Source organism: Dipodomys merriami, unplaced genomic scaffold (genome assembly GCF_024711535.1).
Source record: "Dipodomys merriami isolate MVZ:Mamm:240054 unplaced genomic scaffold, mDipMer1.0.p SCAF_30, whole genome shotgun sequence".
Lineage (NCBI taxonomy): Eukaryota > Metazoa > Chordata > Mammalia > Rodentia > Heteromyidae > Dipodomys > Dipodomys merriami.
This window is the reverse complement of record NW_027204493.1, coordinates 17036909-17062258: the sequence shown is the minus strand read 5'-3', so window position 1 is coordinate 17062258 and position 25350 is coordinate 17036909. Positions and strand designations below refer to the sequence as shown.

At 37.8% G+C, this 25350-nt stretch overlaps 1 protein-coding gene across 2 annotated transcripts in view; it reads right to left on the bottom strand.

The window, feature by feature from the left end:
- Rab3c (RAB3C, member RAS oncogene family) overlaps positions 1 to 25350 on the bottom strand; it is a 217607-nt gene that overhangs the window by 11929 nt on the left and 180328 nt on the right. For both annotated transcript variants that reach the window (XM_070041215.1, XM_070041214.1), the window contains exon 4: positions 2956 to 3080. In XM_070041215.1, coding sequence (XP_069897316.1) covers positions 2956 to 3080 — 125 coding nt within the window. The remainder of the gene's footprint in view (positions 1 to 2955; positions 3081 to 25350) is intronic.

Below are 25350 nucleotides of genomic sequence, written 5' to 3'. Positions count from 1 at the left end.
TTGTAGGCCAACGATGGAAAGCCAAAATACAAGGGACACAAAGTAAAAGTGGAATTTATCAGAGATGGAACACATTGGGTTGACATTGGAAAGATGGTCAGAAAGTCTCAGAGTTAACAGAAAGCAGGGAGGGGGGGCGGTGCTCACATGGACCAAATGGCAAAGTGGACAACAATTGGAAGGTCAGGAAAATGCTCATAGTATAGTCTGCCAATATGATGTTTTTGAGGAAGGCAGAATTGTCTGTCAGATTGCAGATTATCTGCAATTACTTGTCAGGACATGCATTGTAATAAACAATAAATATTTGATGAACTAAAAAAATGGATTGGTAAAGACACTTTTCTTATAATAATTCTAAGGAGTTCAGCTACAACTTGGTTCCATCAAGTACCCTTACTAGTATGAAGCAAATATTGTATGGAAATAATCACCCATAGTGGAGAATTAACTGAAATCAGACTGATAAAGTAGTTTTTGTCAGTCATCTGCCAAGATATGGTATGATTATTAGAAAAACAATTCCTAATCTCTGTGTGGATGTAATAGAATTTTAGTGGAATTTTACTGGTAATGAAAAAAATAAAGTGAAGACCTTCAAATTTAGATTCTACAAGTATGTTTTTCAAATTTGTGACGTCATGAGGAAAATATGCCATACCGAAGGAGGCACATGTATTGATTGCTAGGTTTTATTGAATAGAGAGCAGAAAAGAAAAATCAATCAAAAATCTTTGGAAGAACTTACATAGGAACATAAAACATGTCTACCTCAAAATTTTGGAAATGTGCTCACATTTATGCATATCTACCAGTTGGTAGAATTCTAAATAAAGTCCCTCTGTGCATGAATTTCCATCATTCTAACATCCCTTCCATAATCTGATTTTCTCAACACGCAACTAGTTTATTGAGTGACAAAATCAAAATGAAGCCCATCATTTGGTTCTTTTGTACCAAAAATACTGAGTGATTCTCTGCTCTGCTCTAGTCTATTTTTCTTTGAATCATACAGTTTAACACTTATTAAAAATAGATCCTGAGCCTGCATAGTAGTTTCTTTCTCCTGGCTAGGCAGGAAAGTACCGGAAGAGAAGAGATAGCTGAGAGAAGTCACTGCCAATGCTTTCTCTTTGGCTTATCTTTCTAGGGAATAGAGAGGCTGCCCAGGTTTTCTGACTTTCTGAAACAGCAAGACTAGCTATCAGTATGTGGCTTTCAAAACATTTGGTGGAAGCATTCTTGTCGTTAGTGATAAGCCTTCATGAAGAAGCAGTGAAATTCTCTAAGTGGACTGTGTAGTTCAGTTATGTGATGAATAAGACAAACACGAGGATGCTTCTCTTCACCAATCCATGCTGCAATCCACAGCACTGAACCAGATGACCCTTTTCCTGGTGCTCTCATGACTGGGATCAAACTTTAAAGTTTAGACAATCATTGCAAGAAGAGAGAAAAAAAGAGAAAGAGAATAGAGTAACTCTCGTCTCTAGTGAAGTTCAAATGTGTTTTGTGAAACTTCTGTTTCATTCTATGTGTGTAAGCACTGGTTTGTTAAATTGAATGTCTCTACCCATAGATCCAGGCCAAAAAGATTTAAATGTAACTCTTGTTTGGTAAGAATCACTCTGCATGAAAAATAAATGTCCAAAGGGAGTCCTAACTCTCTAATCTCTAGTGCTATGATTATTGCCCAAATCAATTCACTCACACAATTATACATATTGCTAACTTCTCTACTCAGTTTTATCAACTTAGCCCTTTCTGTGTCTATGTTCTACTGCATCCTTTATTATAATGCTTCCTCTCCTCTTTGTAGTTATTACATTTTACTGTCCTTTGGAGAGCCTTCAAGCTTCATCTTCCATTTAACCTCATCCAATCTCCATCTTCCTTCATCCCTCACTTCTTCCTTGGGGCACTGTGCATTTCTACATCTGCAGCTATCTTCTCCGCTTTGCTTATTATCTGCTTCCTACTCTCTTCCATATTAGAACCACTCCTGGCAGTATTTTTCTCTCCTTCTGTCTGCCTCTGTCTGCCTTCTCTCTTGGCCTCTGCCTTCTAGTTCATCGAGACTTCAACCGACCTGTTTGTTGTTGTTATGTCTTATGATTTCTGCTTTCTTGTGTATATTTCTTGTCTCCGAATTTGATTGATGTAGACTTGAGATTAAAGATCACACTTTTCAGATCCCCTGATGTCTGGCACAATAGATGGGGTATATAATAGGTGTCTCATAAAAAAAAATCTTGAATTTACCTGTCAGTAATCCCTCCTTTACACTTGAAACTCTATCCTACTCACTCCAGCATTTTTCTCTTCAGACACAATGTTTTATTCCTTAAATTCCTGGATATTTCTAAAACTCTCCCATATTACCTCATTTTATATTATCTATATAGACTTGGTTAAGTAGGCATAGGTAATTAAAAGAAGATAAAGAGATTGAACTTTCCAAAGCGATGTAGTAGTAATACAGCAGAGCAATGATGTTGGAAGAACTAGAATCTAAGGTGTAACCTGTTCTGTGCCATTACCTTTTCCAATTGGAACATGAGAACAACATAATCATGCAATAAAGTACTCATCTAATGCAAAATCATGTGTATGGAAGAAAAAAAAGAAATAGTGAGAAAGGCAAACCTGAACTTCTCCTGGAATACGGATTTGCATACTTTGTGTGAGGATCAAAATTTGGTGTGCAATTTTTACTTTTGTAATCATTCTTGAATTCTACTGCTAACACAGGAAATCAAAGGAAATGCACTGACCACTTAGGGAGGGGTGTTGGTTTTCAGTGTACACACACACACACACACACACACACACACACACACACACACACACACACACACACACACACACACACACACACACACACCTCACAGAGCTGGGATACTGTTCAGTGTTACGAATAATTATGAAACACTTTCATGTTTCATAATCACTTACCGAGCTGTTCTCCTAAATGTTGGCCTCTCTCAGTTGAGATGACCCGTTCATCTTCCATGTCACATTTGTTCCCAACCAGGATAACCTGGGCATTATCCCAAGAGTATGTTTTGATTTGAGTTGACCTAAAGAAAAATAACAAGCACAAAATTATCAGAGGAAAACACAGCATCATCCCATGGATGACGATAACAACAAAAAGTGAAGTCCCAATGCCTGACATTTAGAATTAATTAGTTCAGTACATTTCTACCCTTTAGGTTCTCAGCAGGGATTATAAGTAAAAAATCAGAACAACATGATGCCGTATAGCTCAGTAGAGCACGTGGTTGGCATATGCAAAGCGCTGGGTTCAATCCACAGCTCCAGGAAAAAAAGGCAACATGGTGTTGTGCCAAGAATTATGTTGTATTTGGTAAGGCTAGTACTATTTACCTTCTCTTTGTTCTGTCCTTGCTTTCCTTACCTTCAGTGCTAAGTTGGCTAACCACCCAGCTTTGTAAAAAGTGCTCCAAGTTTTGCAATAAAAATTGCATGTCTTAAGAAACCTCTCATTTCTTGGCAAACTAAAATGGTTAGTTACCCTATTTACAGACAGTCATGTTATTTCTAGATCTTAACTTATAGATCTACTTGCAAGTGAAAGCAAAAAGTCACTTTCTCTTTCCATGATAACAAAGAGATAAGATGATTGGATTTAGGACTATGGGTAATGACATTAAAAAAAAAAGGAACCTTAGAGACTAGCATACCTTATATCTTTTAACAAAAAGTTTTCAGTTAACTAATACAAAAATAGATTGGGGAGATATTTTAGAAACAGGACATCTGCAATCTAGAATAAGCTTTCAGTATGGGTCATGACACAAATAAGCAACTTCTGCTTTTCTAACTGAGATAATAATTATTATTTGTAGGTATTGTTCTAAGTGTTTTATTTGTGTCATAGTATGTGTGCCACACTAATTCAATCCTTAAAATAACTCAAGGGGGACATAGTTGTTCCCATTTTACAGTTAAGGAAAATGAGGCACAGAGAAATAGAATAATTTGTCCAGGATCACACTCCTAGTAAAGTGGAACCACATCTAAGCAGTATGCTTCTCTAGACTGGGTTTTTAAATCCCTTAGCAGTTCCATACTGTTCACTCAAAGTGTGAGAAGTAAAGTTCTAATGTGTTGTCATCTAGAGAGGAAGCCATGGTCTTGAATCCTTCCTTTCTGTTATTTGAGAATAAGTTCCAGGAGAGAAGGGAGAGACATGTGCTCAATGGGTGTCCAGGAGAAAGATGTTGGAAAGCTAAACAAATGATTAAAGTTGGAAGGAATAGATTTGTAAAGTGTCAAAAACAACAAAAGGCCTGGGGTTGATTTTCCTAACAATTGACAAGTCCTCCAGGACTATTTAATAGAAAACAGAGCTGAGCTCCATGGGAAGACAGAATAAAAGGCAAATCGCTTGAAATGGTAGCAGGACAACTTTCAACTAGATGTGCTTACTCTTTCTCCCTCTTGAGAAGAAATGTTTTACCTCAGAATTCCCCTGAACAAAATTTCCAAATGAGATGAATATAATCTCAATTCTACCTGGACATCCAGGAGTCACAGCACGTTTTATTAGAAATGTATGAGAGAGAAAGGAAGAAAAAAAAATAAATGTGTGAGAGATAAACCTTTCTAATTCTAATAGTCAATAATATATTCCTTTAGCAACAGTGGGATCTGGCATGAATCCATGGACTGGATTTTAAAAAAGACAGATTCTAAACTATTTTTTCCTCATTATATTTTATGATAGGGTGGAATATATGAAAAATGATGAATTAAAGAATAAAACATATCTCATATCTGGATATAATTTAAATCTTAAATACTAATGTCTTTATCTGAAGGATCTGAAATCTGATTAAATTTCCTCATGTAAATTAAAAAAAAAATCTATCCCTCTGCTCCTATAGGTCTCGTAAGCCAGAGCAAACCAATGCTTGAAAAGACCATAGGCCTTTTCTTGTTAATGGAGCATTCAAATCCAGGTAGCACGGCTGAAAGTAGAAGAGTGTCACAGTTACCAAAGGAAGGACTTGGAGGGCAGGATATGAATGACATGGATTCCTGAGTTTCCTATGGAAAAATGCAGTACTCCTCTGGCCTGGACACTGTACTACACTCTTGGAAACTCAAAGAAAGCAATGACCTTGAGCTCAAGAAGGCACAAAGCTCAGCACTCAGTAGCTGGTCTGTGACCTTTCACCCAGCTAATAGAATAGAATTCAATTCTTGACTTTATCATTAGAGATAGAGGTATCCAAGTTCCTTGGACTTAATGTCCCATTGGGTATTGAAAATACTACTATAGGTTTTCCATTTTCCCATACACAACATCCACCGTTCCATAACAATTTATATAGAAATATATAAAAACAAGATGTCTTCAGCCATGAAGTTATCAGAACTATCCTCCTTCCCATTTGTTCTCACATAACAAGTATTTTGATATAACCTATTTATCTTTTCAAGATTGCCAAGAAAATAATATAAAATAGACTTTTCCTACAATTACTATAGAATTATAACGAATCATTATCTTGAAAGCTTGAAGACCCAATGGAGACTAGTTTCCTTTTCAATGGAATAGAAATTGGGGCATCTGTGTTGAGGTGATGGCATTTGCCATCAGAATTGACTGATTTATGACTAATATCTGGGTTGTAAGTGTTCCTAATATGGCTTTGGTTTCTATTGCTCTGGACCTCAGCAGGCTATTCTCCATCAGCAGGGGAAGGTTTAGGCATTGCAAGGGCTGGTAAGATCAGATGCCATAAATGATATAGTAACACTTGATCTTATAATGATCAAGAATGAAACAATAGAGCAAAATAAACTATGTCATAATACTGTTCAACATACTTGTTAGTCTCTTTAGCTTTTGGACGTTTTAAAACTTCTTTCATGTATTTTGAATGATTCATTAATTCTTTCCAGTTTAGTTTCTTTGCTTAGTTCAAGATAGATAAGCACTTTATGCCTGTTTCAATAGTAAAGGTATATACTTTATCAGCTTGTGAGTCCCATATGGTACTACCTTATTAGTTTTAAGAAAATATGTATAGTCACTACTATACAACAGATATTCTTATTAGTAATCCATCATTTAAATTACAAATTCATATCCCTTTCTGTATACTTAAAAACTTCCTGCTCACATACCAACCATTGTATAGTCCAACTGAAGTAACAATAATATAAGCAGGCATCCCTTGCCAAACATGTTTGGTATTGCTGCATAGTGAGGACAGTAAGCTATTATTGATAAAACACATCCTTATGTCAGAAATATAACAGGAAAAATTGTGCATTTTAGCTTCTGTAAAACACTAAATATGTACTTGGTATTTCTCTCACCATGAAGACCTGGATTGAAACAGGAGTTCAGGTTATTCCCTTAAGCCAGGAAAACATGCAGATGAAGATGTATGACTCACAAGTTGAGAAAGACTCAAAGGTTTGCATGTTTAATCTACATTTTGTACTATGAATTTAGATTAGCAGAATGTTCATAGATAATAATCTGATTCTCATTCCTTCCAATATAGGAGCATGACAATTTATTTAGCCAATTTTAGAGAAAGCTACTATTAAATGCTACTATTTTCATCTTTAAAATGAGGCTGGCACACTACTTACTCCTCTCATAGGACAAATATGATTTTAGATCAGGACACACTACTTTTATTTTTTTAACTTGCACACATTTCTTTATAAATAGAACACATTATTAATCCCAGCTTGAGGATACAGCTGTTTTACTTCTCAAATACCATTCAATTCATCTTTTTAAATATCTATAATCTAATCTAAATGACAGTTGGATTTTTAAAATTAAAAACTTCAAAATTTTGTTTTCAATTCATATCTCTAAGCTAATGTTGTAGATAACGAGTTCCTTTTTGGGGGGGGAGGGAGAAAGGGTAACTGGGGATGGAAGGGCCTTGTGCATACCAAGCACTTGCTCTACCACTGACTGATACCAACTTCCCAGACAGAAGTAAATTTTTAGTGGAGAGTAAATAGCCTTCCTCTGTTTATCTACCAGGACTATGGAACATGTTTGTTGAATAAGTCTCCCTTTCATGTGGCATTTGTATGTATTTACTTTTTCTTTTTGGTTGTGTCTTGTAAAATTTATTTGAAGAATGAATTTCCAATCAACTAATTAGAAGGAGTACAATTTCTTCTTACACATTTAAAGAAGGCCACTGTCAACAAATAATATACATGTGAAAATATGATTTATTTCTGAATCACAGCAAAAAATCCTTTGGGATTTACTGTTCATCTCCACAAGATTAATGGAATCAGAAACCATAAGACGGTCACCATGGTTACTCGGCAAATTGCAGTTCTCTCAGACATTACCAGTAGCAGATGAAAGCTACTAAAATACCCATCATTTACCTGACACTTAGCTAAAACAAAGGTACCCCAAAACATCCTTGAAAATACATGTTAATCTCAAAATTATCACCATTTCAGTATCTGGTCATGTACAAAAGTAGAGTTTCACAAAAGATGGGGTGGGACACAGGGAGATGAAAAAACTTTTGATATTTTATAAAATTCTACATGGAATAAAATAACTGAAGTCTAGTGAGATGTAAATAAATCAAATTCATATATATTTACACATATTCATTCTCTCTTAGTCTAGTTATGTAAGTAACTTCCTATGAGTCTGTCCTCTTCTCACAGAGAATAATAGACTCTTGTTTTGTCACAATGTTTTAAAATAAGGCCTACAAAATGGGCCCCAATGATCTAGAAAAAGCAAGTGTGTTCTATAGTCTGATTTGGCTGTATATGGGGGTGGGGAAAATGAAGTATGAAAAATAGGACTTGCTTTTTCTCACTCACTGAAACTCAGATTGTAATAGTCACCTCTTCCTTCTGGGAGCTAGTATTTCTAAACTGCATTCATTTCCTTTATCCTCTTTAACACTGACTTTTCAGGATGGCAGTAAACTTTAAGTGTGTAGCCAATAGCCTTTCAATGACCTTGGCATATACCTTTCTAGGTTTAATCTCATTTTTACCCTCTCTCCTTCCAATTCAAATACAAGGTTATTATTTTCTTTAATTTTTCCATACATTCTGCATTTCCACCCACTATGGGTGGTGGTTTCAGTTTGATGAGTCTTAAAGTTAATAAAAATGTTAAAACTTATCGTAAGAAAAAAAAAAAGCACAGATTACAAATACAGAATTAGGTACGAGGTATGCTGCTGGTGCTTTGTCCCTGTCCCCCAGGCCTGATCACGCTTGTGCTTGCTGGCTGTCTTCCAACTGATTCACAGCTTTTTCCAAAGAAATGTAAGGGTTCTCTACCCATCAGGGAAAGCCCAGATATAAAGAGGAAATAACACACCCAGGAACAAACTTCACCTATGGAAGGCCAGGTGGCAAGGGAAGAGTAACTTTATGGCCAACTAATGAATTTTTCTGGACACTGCCATACTTTCCCAAGTGTTAGGTTCTTCTGATAAAATGGATTTGAAGGAACCAGAGCGATCTGCTTTCTATCTAGAGCACACCTGCCTTTGTAATTTCTCTATTAAATGTTTTTTAAATAACATTTTTATTGATTGTCAACAGAATGATTATATAATCTCCCTCTTCTGCCTCTCCTTCCCCTCACATAGAGATACACACAAAATCTGACCTTTAAAAATAACAGTGTTTTTAAAATTAACAGGGCAAAGAGATTTTGTCCTTGCTGAGAACTCTGGCCTCAGAAAAGCAGAAAATATGAAAAGGGCAAGCCCGACAGTTGCCATTTGCCCTTGGCTGCAGAGAACAATTGATATGCAGTCCTTGTGCTCTTACATCTAAAAATGCAGCCTGTAATAGGCCCAGATGAAGGCTGTGCACAGAAATCATAGCACTTTTCCTACAACACTTTATCACACTGATAGAAGTGGTCATCAAACCTAGGTCCAACTCCAATTCTCCAAGTATGTGTTAGTCTTAATCTGAACTTGATTAGAAAGATTATATTTAACTGTATTCTTTGGATACGGAAAAGGCCATTGGCATGACTGTTGTTATGGGGAGATGGAAGCAATCCACTATCTAACTACGAAAGCAAGCAAACTACAAGTGATATGAGAAATGTAACAAGTAAAATAGAATGTGCTACTTTGCATGTATTAGCATTCTTTTTATTTTTATTTAATTTAATTTAAATTTTATTGTAAAGGTGATGTGAAGATGGGTTACAGCTACAGAAGTAAGGTAATGAGTACAAAGGGTAAACCAATGAACAGTGATACTCACTAGACACTATGTTGGAACTTGGGGGAGAGGGGAGGATGTGGGGAAGTGGGAGAAAATGAGGGGGTAACACTGTTCAAAAAGAAATGTACTCCTTACCTTACTTATGTAACTGTAGCACCCATTTTTGACATATACACATGCCCTTTTATTACTTCAGAAAAAAACTGTCCAATATCAACACGTTTCCTGAACGGATCATGTTATCTAGCAATGATTGGATTTCAAATGAAAACAAAGCAAAACCCTCCTCCCAAAGCCAGAATCATTTCTAAGGAAAGAAGGTGGGGGAGAGAGGTAAGGAGGAGAGAGAAGGGAAAGTGGGGGGAAGGAGAGAGGGAGAGGACCAATACAAGCGCTCAGCTTCCTCTAGTATTTTCTATGCACCAATCATCTGTTTATTTGCTCTTGAATTTGTTTCCTGCCTCTTGGGCTATGCTGTGTATGTGTATAGCAAGGGCTGGCCCTGCTAGATGGCATTGCCACCTGTTTCCAACAGGAGGCACTAGCAAGAGGAGGAACCTCCCGCCGAGGTTCCAGCTGGCTTTCCTAGGAGGGGTGGCTGGTCTTTCATTCCGGGTTTTTACTAAGCAGCTCCAGCTTGTGAATTTTATGTATATCACAAAAGTGTACATTATTTTGTTTCTCAAAGTATGATGGGGGGCTTTCAACTGTCACAGGCCATTTAAAATGGAAGAACAATAAATAGTACAGTAGGTGTAAGGTTTGAGGAGAGGAAAGAACACGCAGGAGGAGGTAAAGGTGAAGAAAGAAAAGTTTACTGGGGTAAGTTCCCCGGGCGAACTCTGGTTGAGATCAGAGAGGTCACACAGACTCTGGTTGTAGCAGGGATTATATGGCTGGTGTCAGCAGGAACTTTTAGCACTTAACTTGTTTTGCGAATTTGAGCAGTTTCCGGCTAGTGCCCCCTAAGAATGATTGGGACAGGTGGTATATAATTGGGACAGGTGGTGTATAAGGAAGTGGCTTTTCTCGGCTGCCTCTGCCCTCCAGCCGCCTGTCAGTAGGTATAAACTAGAAGATCTCCTCTCATAATTTATAATTGTTACGCTACTATTTAGCTAAATAAGCTCTGAATTGCTTACATAATTTAGATCCATTTTAGTGAAATATGGCAACGATTATGAAACATGTCTTAGACAGCTCAGGTCGTTCTAACAAAATATTATAGACTGAGGAGCTTACACAGTAAGAACTGATATTTCTCAGTTTGGAGTCTGTGAAGTACCTGCAAAGTACCTGCAGAATCAGCTCACGTTGATTGTTCATAGTTTGCACAGGTAGGATCTTCATGGATCCTCACATGGTGAAGATCTCTCTGCCTCTCTTTCTGTCTTCCTTTCATTTCTTCTAATTAGGGCAAAAACTTCACAATGGCAGGGGGTCTATTTGTTTAATCTCATCTAAACCTAATTACATCCAAAAGGCATAAAACCACAACTCATCACACTGAGGATTAGGAACTCACCATATAGATTTTGGGTAACCATCTCCATTCATTTTCAAGTTTAAAGGTCAGTTAGGGATAAATATGAAGTTGTTAATTTTTATTTTATTTTTAGAATTTTCAGTTCTCACATTGTTATTTTTCTACCAATCAGTAACTTTAAAATATACTGTGAGGGGGCTGGGAAGGTGGCTCAGTGGTAGAGCGCTTGCCTTGCATGCCTGAGGCCCTGGGTTCGATTCCTCAGCACCACATAAGCAAAAAAAAAAAAAAAAAAAAAAGCCAGAAGTGATGCTGTGGCTTAAGTGGTAGAGCGCTAGCCTTGAGCTGAAGAGCTGAGGGACAGCGCCCAGGCCCAGAGTTCAGGCCCCACGACAGGACCCAAAATAAATAAATAAATAAATAAATAAATAAATAAATAAATTAATTAAATATACTGTGATTCAATGTCATATTTTTCTCATTTTTTTAGTTTGTGTTTATACTAGTATTTTATTTTCCTGGGAAATAAAGAGCTTTCAAAACTAGAAATCCCTTTTTCTTTCATCAAATATCTGCTTCTAAGGAGTCTGCAAGCACAAGTTCTTTAGTGCTATTTTGAGTTAAAAGGAGCATTTTAGAAATAGCCATGGTTCTCCAGGGATGTCCTTTTATTGTTATCGGAGATGAAACACGTTTTGGTCAAGAGCAAATATGTCAACTTAAAATAGGGTATTTGTCTCATTTACTATTCTCTTCTACTCATACACAGCTATCTGTGTTGCCTGGGTATGTCAAATAGCTGGGTTTCTGCTCTGCCATTCCTTACAGTAGGCTTTCTGTGGCTAGAGAAGCTAGCAACATTATCATCTCATATTAAAGATAGTGAATAAAGGGAAGAAAAGAACATGGAAACTGAATTTGGCACACGGAATTAGGGTTAGTGAGCTGTTCGTTGTGCAAATGGAAATTTTCTGAATCTCACTGGTGAAATGCTAAGTCAAAAAAGCAGGGGAGATGCATTATGTTGGTAATACTTGGGGAAACCATGGCATCCTCTGTGGTTATGGCTAGAAATGTTTTAAGTATCATAACATTTCAATTAGAAGCATATTCTGTGCAACAAAGTAATGAACAAAAATCTTTTTAAGATGGTTAGGTTTAAGTCTAGATCAAATACAAACTAATGGAAGTACCTCTCTTTGAACTACTTCTATCATCCATCTCATTATAAATTACTTAATTGAATTATAAGTCAAAGAAACTAGAAATTGGAAAGAAGTCTTGGGTCACTTTGTCTCACTACCTGTCAGCATAAGATATGCCCTATGAACTGGGTGCCAGTGGCTCAGGTGTATTAGCTGAGATCTGAGCATCACGTTTTGAAGCCAGCCTGGGCTTTAAAGTCACTGTGAGACTCTTTTTTTTCAATTAACCACCAGAAAACTGGAAAACTGGCTAAAAGTGATAAAGTGCTAGCCTTGAGCAAGAGAACTCAGGGACAGTGCTGGCCCTGAACCTGAATTCAAGCTCCATGACCAACAGAAAAAAAAAAGCAAGAAAGAAAATATGCTTTATGAGTTTACTTACCAGACTAACCTAAAATAATAAAGTGTGTGTGTGTGTGTGTGTGTGTGTGTGTGTGTGTGTGTGTGTGTGTGTGTGTGTGTGTAGGTGTGTAGAGGGAATACTCCAGTAATTTGATTAGAAATGTTAGTTCATTTTGTGGGATATATCTATTTTTTTGTCTTTAATTTCATCTTCAAGTACTTGGCTTCTCCTTGGACAAGAGGTATTCCTCTGGGAATTGCTCTTAGATGTTCATTTATTCATTATTGCCAAAGCTTGCCTTGAATTCTTGAGCCCAAGGGATCCTACTCCCTCAGTCTCCCAAGTAACAGAGACTATGAACATAACCTAATGTGTCCAGCTGGGTTTTTTCCCCTCAAATAATCATATATCCAATGAGCTGTGTCTTAGTACTATGGCGTAGAGTTTGAGTAGTACAAGTAAAACCAAGACAGATACTTAGGTTGGTTTTTTTTTTTTTAACTAAAATCTTACATGTACTGGAAAGGTAAAACAACAAAATAAGGAAATTATGAATGAAAAACAGAAATAAAAGTTCTATAATATCCAGCTGTTCATACCAGTGTTAGATTAATTTACTAAAACCTATGTCCACTTAGGTTGTTTTAAAGAAACACTACGCGGTAAGCAACACCTAGTTATTATAGATATAGCTCCATTGACAAAGTGATCGAGATTTAGAGTGGGAATAATATTTTTTAAATATCAAACAACACACAATAAAATGTTGGTCCTGATTTTTGGAGCCACACAGGTCTGCAACTAGGAAGAACAATTTTAAATATTTTAATTTTCTTTTTGTGGTTTTTCCAGATTTGTAAAAAAGTATCATTTAATCACTATGTCTGATATAAACAGATTTTCACTCAAACTCTTTCTTCCCTTAAAACTGACTCTTGGGCTGCTTGTTTTTTTTTTCTTCCTTGGATCTCAATTGCTAATATTTACTAAGTACTTCATTGTACTACAAACCTTTCTACAAAATTTGCATGTTTGGTCTCACTGAAATACTCAAAAGAGTAATATAATGGGATTAATGGTAACTTCATTTTACTATTGAGTGGAATGAGGTTCAGATTTAAGTATTTTGCCCCCAAATTATACAGACAATAAACTGAGGTGTGGAGTACAAATCCAGAGAGTTTCATTTCAGAGTTGGCACTCATCACTTATATGCAAATATTTGATCCAGAGATTAAATACTCTCATTCCTTCCATTGCAGCATTTGTTGGATATAAAGAGCTATGTTCATGGTATCTAAAGAAGTAAGGGAAAAATAAGAGAGCTATATGATTTAGAAATCCAAATCTTCACACTTTTGAAATTAAACTGAAAAAGTTAGGTCTTTGGCTGTATATGGACTCTTGTATAGACTCCCAGTGGTCATCCCTCTCCTGACCAGCCTCCCTTCCACAGTCCTGTAGAGGAGCCAGGTTTCTGGGTGATGAGCTTCACATTGAGTTGCATCTTCCTTCCTCAACCTTTGAGCATCAGTCCTCACCAGACTGAACACTCACATGGCCTTCCTAGTGGTATTTATTCTTACTGCTCTCTTCTCTATGTTATGTTTGGTTTCCAAACAAGCACCACTGATTAACTGGGATGTTTTCCTACATCTTCTGTCTGGAATATTATCCTTCTCTCACCTGCATATTCAAACTCTATTTTTCCACCCCCCAGCTCATGTTCTGTCTTGCTCAAGTAATATTTCCTATCTTCTTGCTTCTTATAATACCGCTTCTCTGTAATGCTCATTTGACTTTTAATTTTAAAATGAAAAACATAAATGTAATAAGTTAAATTTAAAATTTTAAATATAATAATTATTATTTATTTTATACTTTCCACATACAGATTTTATTAAGGGTTCAGACTGAGAAACTGAGAAATATTTGACAGCAAGAGGATTCAGCTTTTTACTTCACAATGGCTTGCAATTTTTAAAAATTTTATTTTCTTGTAAAGATGCTCTTCTTCTTCTTCTTCTTCTTCTTCTTCTTCTTCTTCTTCTTCTTCTTCTTCTTCTTCTTCTTCTTCTTCTTCTTCTTCTTCTTCTTCTTCTTCTTCTTCTTCTTCTTCTTCCTCCTCCTCCTCCTCCTCCTCCTTCCCTCCTCCTCCTCCTCCTCCTCCTCCTCCTCCTCCTCCTCCTCCTCCTCCTCCTCCTCCTCCTCCTCCTCCTGCTCCTCCTCCTCCTCTGCTCCTCCTGCTCCTCTTCCTGCTCCTCCTCCTGCTCCTCCTCCTGCTCCTCCTCCTGCTCTTCCTCCTCCTCCTCTTCCTCCTGCTCCTCCTCTTCCTCCTGCTCCTCCTCTTCCTCCTGCTCCTCCTCCTCCTCCTCCTGCTCCTCCTCCTCCTCCTGCTCCTCCTGCTCCTCCTCCTGCTCCTCCTCCTGCTCTTCCTCCTCCTCCTCCTCCTCCTGCTTCTTCTTCTTTTTCCTTGTCAGTCATGGGCTTGAACTCAAGGCCTGATCCCTGTCCTGAGCTATATTTTTGCTCAAGGCTAATTAATGCTCTACCACTTCAAGCCACAGCTCCACTTCTAGTTTTCTGGTGGTTAATTGGAAATAAGATTCATATAGACTTTCTTGCCTGGGGTAGCTTTGAACCATGATTATGGAGTTTGATTTTTTTTTTTTTTTTTCAGCCATGTGGCTTGAACTCTGGGTCTGGGAGCTGTCCCTCATCTCTTCAGCTGAGTGCTCTACCACTTGAGTCACAGCCACAGTGCCACTTCCGGTTTTCTGGTGGTTAATTGGAGATAGGAGTCTCAGGGACTTTCTTCCCCAGGCTGGCTTTGAACTGTGATCCTCAGATCTCAGCCTCCTGAGTAGGTAGGATTTCAGGTGTGAGCCACCAGCGCCTGGCCTGGCTGGAGTTTGATTTTTAAAAATGGGAAGAATGTCTCAGATTTCTTTGTGTCCTATAAAGTACTTAATAGTTTTCCAGTATATATTTAGTAAATGACTGAATGAATGAATATAATTTGGTGAAAATAGATCATTCTGTTTCTGAAACTCTAGATAGCTATATCACTTAAAATTCAGAAAAATAAAAAGACCTTTGCTTCTTCTCAATTTGACTTTTTTTTTAACTATTGCAGTTTCGAGTATATAAAATATGAGTCATTCAGTGTATATCAACAAATACTGTAGTATAAAAGAAGAATAGGGTAATGGTCAAATAAGATACTATAATTGGGTATTTATTAGCACCAAAAGTGATAACACCTATTTTTAGCTTATTTTGTTTTTGGTAGAGGAACTATAGCATAAATCATAAATATCTGGCTCAGTAATTTCTTCAAGAAGGAAAATTAAAGTGAGTTTAAGCATTTCTCTAAAAGACTGCTAGCATTTATTGGTATGTGCAAACACATGCATGAGTACACATAAAGGAATATACCCACACACACATACATACACACATGTACAGAGACACTACAGTGTCTCCACACACACATACATACACACACACACGCACAGAGACACTACAGTGTCCCCACACACACATACATACACACACACGCACAGAGACACTACAGTGTCCCCACACACACATACATACACACACACACACACACACACAGACACTACAGTGTCTCCTGTGGTATTCAAGCTAAATCAGTATTTTCTTAACATTCTTTCTCAAACTTATCATTATTTCAAATAAAGTGCAAAAGATGTGTTAGTAATGGTGCTAAATAAGAAAAAAAAATTTCTCTGGATGCAAAAAAGCAACTGTGAACATATGATTTGATTTCATCATTGGTAGCTTGCTCATACCACTTCCCTGGCTGGGAAGTTGCCTGTGGAGTTGGAAATCCAAATGAAATACTAGTAATTCCTAGAATATGCAAGTTCAGAGGCATGAGGGAGGAGGCAGGAAAGCAAATCACACAGGAGAGAAGCATTTTGTTCTAAAGCCTGATTAAAGTCCACAGGGTTCCTGGCACAAGAAGCAAAGAAAAACAAGAAAAATGACTAGATGTTTTTTGCTGGCCATTCTAGAAATGCAAAATAAAAAAGCTCAGGACATGTTACTGAGAATTTAAATGCAAAATAAAAAAGCTCAGGACATGTTACTGAGAACTTCTACTCAGAAATGCTGGATAACCAGAGTTAGAGAAAGAACAATTCGATTTAGATCTTTTCAGTTCATTGGAATTTAATATCCTTAAAGAGCCCAAAGAACAGACTGAATTGTTTCAAAACTCATTGTTTGAGGTGTATTGTCTTGATGCTTTAACTATTTTCTATGGAAGATTTATGTTTTTCAGCTTGATGGCAAAATAATTAATCCCACTTAAGAGCGTGGATAACTTGCAGAAGTAGATTAAACATTACAAACCAGACTGACATAGATTTTTTTTTATAGATATAGACTTGGTTTTATTAGAAAATTTATTTCTGACAGAATAGGAGGGGTCTTTTGCACACCTCCATGGAAGTGTAGTTGACTACAGACTACTAAAAGCCACTCTCTATTTCTGTCAGTCTTTAAAATGAAAATAGGACTCAAGTTTGGCTCAACTGATAGACAATGCAAAGCCCTCAGTTCAAATCCCAGTACTGCTAAAAATAAAAAAGGAATACTTTTACAATCTCATTAGAAGAAAAGCAAAACCTAAGGTCACAGCTTAATGTAGCAAATTGGTTTTACTTTGTTAACTTTTTTCAGAAGTGGAACTTGCCTGCCTGTTGCTTTGGCATCAGAAGCCTGGTTAAAAATAATATGAATAAGACTCAGTATGAAGACCTGTAAGTCAGAGAATAGACTACTATCTGTCATGTCCAATCAGTTTCCTCTTCCTCCATCTCCTCCCTCTCCCATGATACCTGCTAAAAACATCGTGTCAGCCCAAAGTGGTACTGTGGCTCCAGTGGTAGAGCCCTAGCCTTCAACTGAAGAGCTGAGGGGCAGCACCCAGGCCCAGAGTTCAGGCCCCATGGCCGAGAAAAACAAAAAACAAAAACAAAAACATCATGTCAAGGTTTCACATCATTAGGTATGGCTATATGCCTAACCTCTAGACAATGAAGTTTTTGTATAATGAAAAGTAATTTTGTCTTGCTCACCTACAAGGAAAATGCTCTGTTAGCTGCCTCTTATGACCCATTTTGCATAAACATGGCCAAGGCCAAGAAACTCTTTCCACTATGCAGATGAGATTAGCACCTTTACAAAGACTGCTGCAGCGAACTGGAAGAGAAGATGTTTCCCTGAGTGACTTTCCTAGCCTTGTCTAGTCATGCTATTGAAAAAAGCAGGCAGTAGATTTCGCATCATTTAGCCTTCTGTTTTAAGAGCATCTTATTATCATCCTTCATATCATCCAATACAGGACTGTGATTAAGATCTATATGAATTCACTACCTATCCTTATATGCACATAATTACTTCTCTACTCTTCTAGAATAATCCTTTTGTGAGATTTCTAGCCCACCACAGAAGATGAGCAAATAATTTTCAGGCTGCATAATTTCAGCAGCAGATAGAATGAATGTGTTAATTATATAGTTCTAAGAGTAGTTGCGATTTCTAAAATGTACCAGGCTACTCATCATCATTCCTATGTCAACATGAGCTGATATTTCTTCATGTCAATTCTTCATGTGAGATTTCTGCATTATTTTCTGGTCCTTTGGGAATGTGAACACAAGGCCACGCCCCTAAATGCATTTTCTCATAAGTACAAGCAATAAAGAAACCTGGCAGAGGGTATATTTGTCATCCTTTACAGCCCTGAACTACTCTAGCCTGGCCCATTAGTAAGGAATACATGTTCAATTGCAAATAACAGCAGCAACACAAAAACCTTTCTATTTCATAATGTTGAGGGTGAAGACCATTTCTGTATTGGCAAATGTCAGATAGGTTTAGCATAACTAAAAACAAGGTTTTTTTTATACTTTTAGATATAGTATTTTTTCATGTCTTATATGAAAGATCTTCTAAATGTATGTCACATTTTAGTAATACAATTTTTATGATTCATAGGAAAATATTTTCTAATGCTTCACTGAAAGGGAACGAAGTAGTCAGTACAATTTCATATACTCCATATAAATGCAGTTTGGATGCTGCTTCATGGAGAATAGAAAACAATGTAGCTCCACAATTTTTGCTGTTATGATGCAGGATGAGTTGTGAAGGCACTCATAGCTAGAAAGTCAAAAGCGCAGAGGCCACTAAACCTTTCAGGATTTAGCTATGGAGTGAGTGAATTTATCATAGTTGCAGCCAGTTTTTGCTGGTTGCTGACAAAGTAGTTTCAGTATCACAAGTTGTTACATTACACCATTGCAATTGTACAAAGCAATGGTGGTCCAGTGACCTGCAGGTCTCACTGCATTTCCAGAAGGCTGATGTACCGCCACAAAACAGAAGACTCCCTTTTTAGTATTGATATTTTCATTTCAATGTGTGTGTGTGTGTGTGTGTGTGTGTGTGTGTGTGTGAATACTAGAACTTGAATTTAAAGCCTGGGTGCTGTTCTTCTATCACTTGTACCATAGCTCCATTTCTGGCTTTGCTGGTTAATTAGAGATAAGAGTCCTGTGGACTTTACAGCCTAGAGTTGCTTCAACCTGCAATCCTCAGTTTCAGCCTTCTGAGTTGCTAGGATCACAGGTGTGAGCCACCAGTACTCAGCAACAAATAAATTGTTTACTGGTTCCATGAGGTCAACCAATAAGAAAGAACATCAGGATTACCAAATTTCAAAAACCTTGCAAGGACCTGGTCTTCAGTGATTGGCTGGATGTCAGTTTTCACCTTGCCCCGGATTCCCTAGGTGGTGTCACACTTCCGATTCCCATTGGTTCTCATTTTATACTGATACACATAGCTCACTGCTGCATGCCTCACTCTGCCGCACATCACCAGATTTCCAGATTACACTAAGGAGAAAAACTGCATATTGTTGTCATTCGTCATTCCATTACCATTTGATGCCAATTTGACCTTGGTCTGGGGTGCAGAGGTGATATGGAATTCTGACTGAGACCTTTCATCCTAGCTTTGCTGGCTTATTTAAATAGGAACTTGTATCGTTTTTTTTTTTTTTTGCCAAGAGTTTTTCAGAGAGAGAGAGAGAGAGAGAGAGAGAGAGAGAGAGAGAGAGAGAGAGAGAGAGAGAGAGAGAGAGAGAGAGAGAGAGAGAGAGCACTCTGGGTACCTATAGCCAAACTCCTTCTGGGGATGCCAGGTCGCCCAAAATGGCTGGGCTTTTGCAGTTGTACTTAGGGCTTGCTGGCTGTATTGTAGACTCTAGGAAATGTGCTCAATGTGCAAAAGAGAATAGATGTTGCAAAATACCTACAAGAAATGTATCTGTCATTTCAGGTGGGAAGGAAGTGACTCAAAATTCATGTGTAAGTTACACTTCCACTAGAATGACAGAATGATGACTGTAAAACTTCACAGTTGCATCCAGTTCCACAGAGATGAAAGGATGCTTCAAAGCTCACTCAGAGCTAAGACTCATTCATTCCTGCAGACGATGTCTGCCAATTTACCTTATCTTTCATTCCCACCCCCCTCAAGCTTGCTAAAGAATTCCATTTAGAAAAATAATGTGGACCGTGCCCCATGGAATATGATTGTTTCTGTCCTTCACCCTCGACACAGCAGCAGAGAGGCAGCCAAGGCCATGCCCCGGTGCTCACCACAGGGGGCACTGAAGCACAGCTTTTTCATTAAACTTAGGGAGACAAAGACACAGCAGGGATTTGCTTAAACATTAAAAAACACCTATCTTCAGGGAAGGAGAAAATAAATGCTTCCTAGCGGGAGAGAAGTACTAGTCTATAGAATTAATGGCTTAAAAACCTTGGTTATATTTTCCTGCTCCATAAAGAACAAAATTGCTAATGACACCACCAGCCCACTGCGAGAGCGTTTTTTTTCTTCCTTCTGTACAAAATATGTTCCCAAAAAAAAATTCTGGCTCCTGTCAGCAATTCATAGAATTCAAAGACTGAGTGCAGGGTATACACAGAGGGCATCCAGACATGGAGAAGTGGAGCTGCTGCCAGAAAAAAAAAGTGTGTTTTTCTATGCCTGGTTATATTGACAGAGACATTTAAAATGAGAATCTTACCCAAGTGTCGTAAGAGTATGCTATGATGTGGCAACATGGGGTATAAAAGGAAATCTAAACTTGCAAACACCATTCACTTGTGGAGTCCAGGCAGCTTTGTGTGAAGTCAAGGACATGTAGTTGGCATTATCTATGATAAATACTTTCAAGTTCACTGAGTATATTGTCATATGATTAACCACTTCATATATAGCAGCTAAGATACAGCACTGTTTCCTTAAATAGCTGAGATCTGAAGAAACGAAGCTAATTAGTTGGAGAATAATTCTTTTCCTCAGTTCTTTTTCATTCAGGTGTCATCAGTGTAACTCAGCCAATAATAATTGTGGATGCCATTAAACTCTATTAACCTATCTTCAGAGTTACTTCCTACAGCTCAGGTTCAGTTCAGCAGTTCAGCATTTACCTAGCTTGACCCTGGGTTCATTTCCTAGCTCACATGTGTGTGCACGTGTGCGTGCGCGCTCACGTGCATACACACACACACACACACACACACACACACACACACACACACACACACAAGCATTTATACTGCAATTCTGTTGTCTGTTAGGTTTTCTGTCCAGAGATGATTTAAACTCACGATTAATTTAGGTTCTAGCATTTTCCCTAAGAATTTACTTGAAGCCTTAAGTACTGATACTGAGTAAATTTAAACAATTTTCTGTTAAAGAAAATGCCTGTGATGGAAGTTATGGAGAAAACAGCAACCCCCCTCCCCCCACCAGCTCTCCAGCTATCATAAAAAAGAGGTCCTTGCCTGGTTTAAGTCATGAGGAAATGAGAGCAATAACACAGATACCCTGAAAACATTACAGGAAGGAATAAGAGAAACACTATGGCTCCTTGCCACAGGATGAAACAGTCTTCTTTTTTCTTTTGGTCCCGTCATGGGGCCTGAACTCTGGGCCTGGGTGCTGTCCCTCAGCTCTTCAGCTCAAAGCTAGTGCTCTACCACTTGAGCCACAGTGCCACTTCTGGCTTTTTTCTTCTTTCTTATGTGGTGCTGAGGAATCGAATCCAGGGCCTCAGGCATGCAAGGCAAGCGCTCTACCACTGAGCCACCTTCCCAGCCCAGGATGAAACATTCTTAACAAAGCTACAGAAACACAACGAATTGTTGTTGTGTTAACAAATGGGATTGCATGAAACTGCAGAGCATCTGCATGGCCAAGAACATAGCTAGCAAGATCAATGGAAAGCCCATAGATCGGGAGAAGATCTTCACTAGCCATATAACAGACAAGGGCCTAAGCCCCTCTGTACATCACCTCGACAATAAAATTAAGTTAAAAAAAAAGTTGTAACCTATCTACTTTTCACTAATTGTTGAGATTTTGCCATATAACTTATTTTCTTCCCATAATACTTCATGGTGATTGTTGAATTATTTGAATACAAACTATAGTCCTTGATGGCATTTAAATATTTCACAGTCTTACCTATAACCACAGTTCAACTAAACCACCATACTCTTTTAGTTTAGAATACTTTTCCTATATTTTGTGTTTTTCATGCTGTGGATATTTTTTAATAGTCTAAGCTAGTTGTGACAAGTTCTAGAATTCTCCAAGACTGAATTGTCTGTTTCTTCATAAAAAAAATTAGGTTAAACACTTCAGGAGGAATACTATCTATACTATGTTGATGTTTCCTCATTAAAAAAATTAGTTTAAACACTTCAGTAGGAATACTATATATATTATGTTGATGTTTCCTCATTAAAAAATTAGGTTAAACACTTCAGTAAGAATACTATATATACTATGTTGATGGCCTATCATTACATACAGCACAAGGCACATGTCAATCTGTTTCAACATTGATGATGCTAATCTTGTTTAATTTTAGCCACATTTTTCCACATAAGTAGATTTTTTTCTTTGTAATTAGCAATCAACCTATGATCCTGTAATGCTTTTACATCATGTGATAATATTCTAAGTATTCACTGATGATTTTTGCCTGATTTAGTTACTACATTCCTGGTGAAAAAATTATAATCCTAACTCTACTTTTTATTTTTTACTCTACTTTTCCTTTTCCTTATGTTAGCTAGTATTGTCTAAAAAAGTTTCATTATAAATTATTCATTTTTAAATTGTGTATTATACAGTAATTACTTTTAGAGGTATGAGAATTCAAACAAAAGTATCTAAAAGTCCTGGACCACAGTAATATTTGACAAATGGTGGTTATTATTTATAATACGAGTTTTTATCCTGTGTACCAGACTCTAAAGTGTCAATTTAATGTAGCAGTAGAGGACAAATGAATCTCCAAATCTGATTTTTTCCTGGAGAGAAACAATGATAGATTGTTTACCTGACCCAAGAATTCCCAGTCCCTGCATGCTCTAGGCCTGTAGTTAAACAGTTATCTCTTGTTCTTAGTGATCTAAATGATACCTGAGTTAGTCAGCTTTGTGCTATTGTACAAAAACCTGAGATAAATCAACTTATAAAAAGGAAAGGTTTATTTTGGCTCACGATTTTAGGAGTTTCAGTCTATAATCATTTAGCCACATTGCTTTCTGGGTCAGTGGCAAAAAAGCACGTCATAATGAGAACATGTAATAGAGGGAAGCTGCTCCTACAGCAGCCTGGATTCAAATAGAGAGACAAAAGGCTTGTGTCCAATGACCTAACTTCCTTTCACTAGCTCTCCTCTGAGAGGTCCTCCCACCTTAGTTAAAGACTAAGTCTTGCTGGGCATCGGTGGCTCACGCCTGTAATCCTAGCTAATCAGGAGGCTGAGATCTAAGGATCACCGTTCAAAGTCAGCCCAGGCAGGAAAGTCTGTGAGACTCTTATCTCCAATGAACCACCAGAAAACTGGAAGTGGCGTTGTGGCTCAAGCGGTAGAGCACTTGCCTTGAGCTGAAGAGTGCAGGGACAGCACCCAGGCCAGAGTTCAAGCCCCACAACTGACAAAAAAAAAAAAAAGAAAAAAGAAAAAAGAAAAAGACTAAGTCTTGGGCTGGGAAGATGGCTCAGTGGTAGAGTGCTTGCTTCGCATGCATGAGGACCTGGGTTTGATTCCTCAGCACCACATAAACAGAAAAAGCCAGAAGTGGTATTGTGGCTCAAGTGGTAGAGCACTAGCTTTGAAAAAAAAAAAGATTAAGTCTTCAACATATGGGCCTTTGGGAGATGTTTCATATCCAAATGTGGCAATATCTTTAAACTGGCCAAACGGTTCACAGCTTCTCATGATCTACTCACCTCATCTCTGATTATGTGTGAAAATTCACTGTATGCATACCTATGCATCCTATGCCAGCCCTAGCTACATGCCCACAGACCCAGCAATCTCTACCACCAGACTGTTTTCTACCTCTATGGAAAGAAGGGAAGGGAAAGGCATACTTTAAAATGAATGGAAGCTTCAGTTTACAGAGAGGCCCTTACCAAAGAAAGCAGATTGGGAGAAGAACAGTAATTGGGAAGTCAAGTCTGTCACAATGTATACTGAGCTGAATGCTCATTTATAGTTTTTCCTTTTTGGTCTTCTAGGGAGTTTAAAATCTTTAGCACTAAATTTCCTCATTATCAGTTTGTCAGTCAAGTCCTTAGGGGAACATATGTATTCTCTTAGGGATATAGTTAGATCTATCTATCTATCTATCTATCTATCTATCTATCTATCTATCTATCTATCTATCTATCTATCTATCTATCTATATCTGAGTATATCTGAGTATGTATATTTGTATGTATGTGTGTATAATATAGACAGTATTTTAATGTTTTGTCAAATGCACAACAACCACTAGTGATCCTGAGATAGGAGAGAAAGAGGAGCAGTGTTCAGCCTGAATTAGTTACTGGATTTGGCAAATAGCTACTAATGAGATTAGGAACTAAATACAAGCTACTCTTTCCAAATGGACTCCTGAAGTTTTGAAAACCTTAGGTGAGTGTGCGTATGTCTATAGTAACCCCAGTGTAAGTAGTAGTAGTGACTCTTGAATACCTCCTGCACACTCCATCCTTCCCTATCCATTCTGTGTTTCACTCTATCTTGCTTTGTGCCCATGTGGTTTCCAATGGGTTTTGGCACTTGAAAGATCCAGTACATGTTACATGGCAGAAGAAAGAGGTAAAAACTCTATGTGTCTCTGGGACTAGTGAGTTCTCCATACTATAGCTCCAGTGGGCCTCTTCTTCATTGCTTGTTCTCTGACTAAAGATGGCTACTACTCTTGTCTCTTCACTCAGCTCTGAGGGTAGTAGTGGTTTCCTGCAGTGAGTCTGCAGGTGCTTCCCTGACCCATTTTCTTATCTCTGTCAACAGTCTTGTAAATAGTCTCCTTGTAAAAGTTTCTTTCTATGAACCATCTGGCATTGTGTTTCCTGCCAGGGCACTGCTATATCTTGAGATCCCTGCTATCAGTCAGGTTCTGTACTAGATTATTTACATGGCCCTCATCACTTCCATGCAGTGAATCATAACCCATAACTTGAAGCTCAGAGAAATTACATGACATGCCAAATGGCAAAGGACATAGTAAGAGAAATAGAAAGCCCATAGATTGGAGGCTTAGCTATACAATCGGCAAGGGCCTCATCAAATGCTACTGCACTGTTGGTGGGAATGAAATTTGCTCAATCACTCTGGAAAGCAGTATGGAGGTTCTTCAAAAGACTAAACATAGAGCTCCTCTATGATTCAGCAATTCCTCTTCTGGGCATTTATCCAAATGACCACAAACAAAGCCACACTAAAGCTACCAGCTCAATTATGTGCATTGCTGCATTTTTTTTTTTACCATAGCTAAGATATGGAACCAATCCAAATGCCCCTAAGCAGATGAATGGGTCAAGAAAATGTGGTATATATACACAATGGAATTTTATGCTTCCATCAGAAAGAATGAGATCCCCACATTTGTAAGGAAATGGAAAGACTTGGAAAAAAATCATTAAGT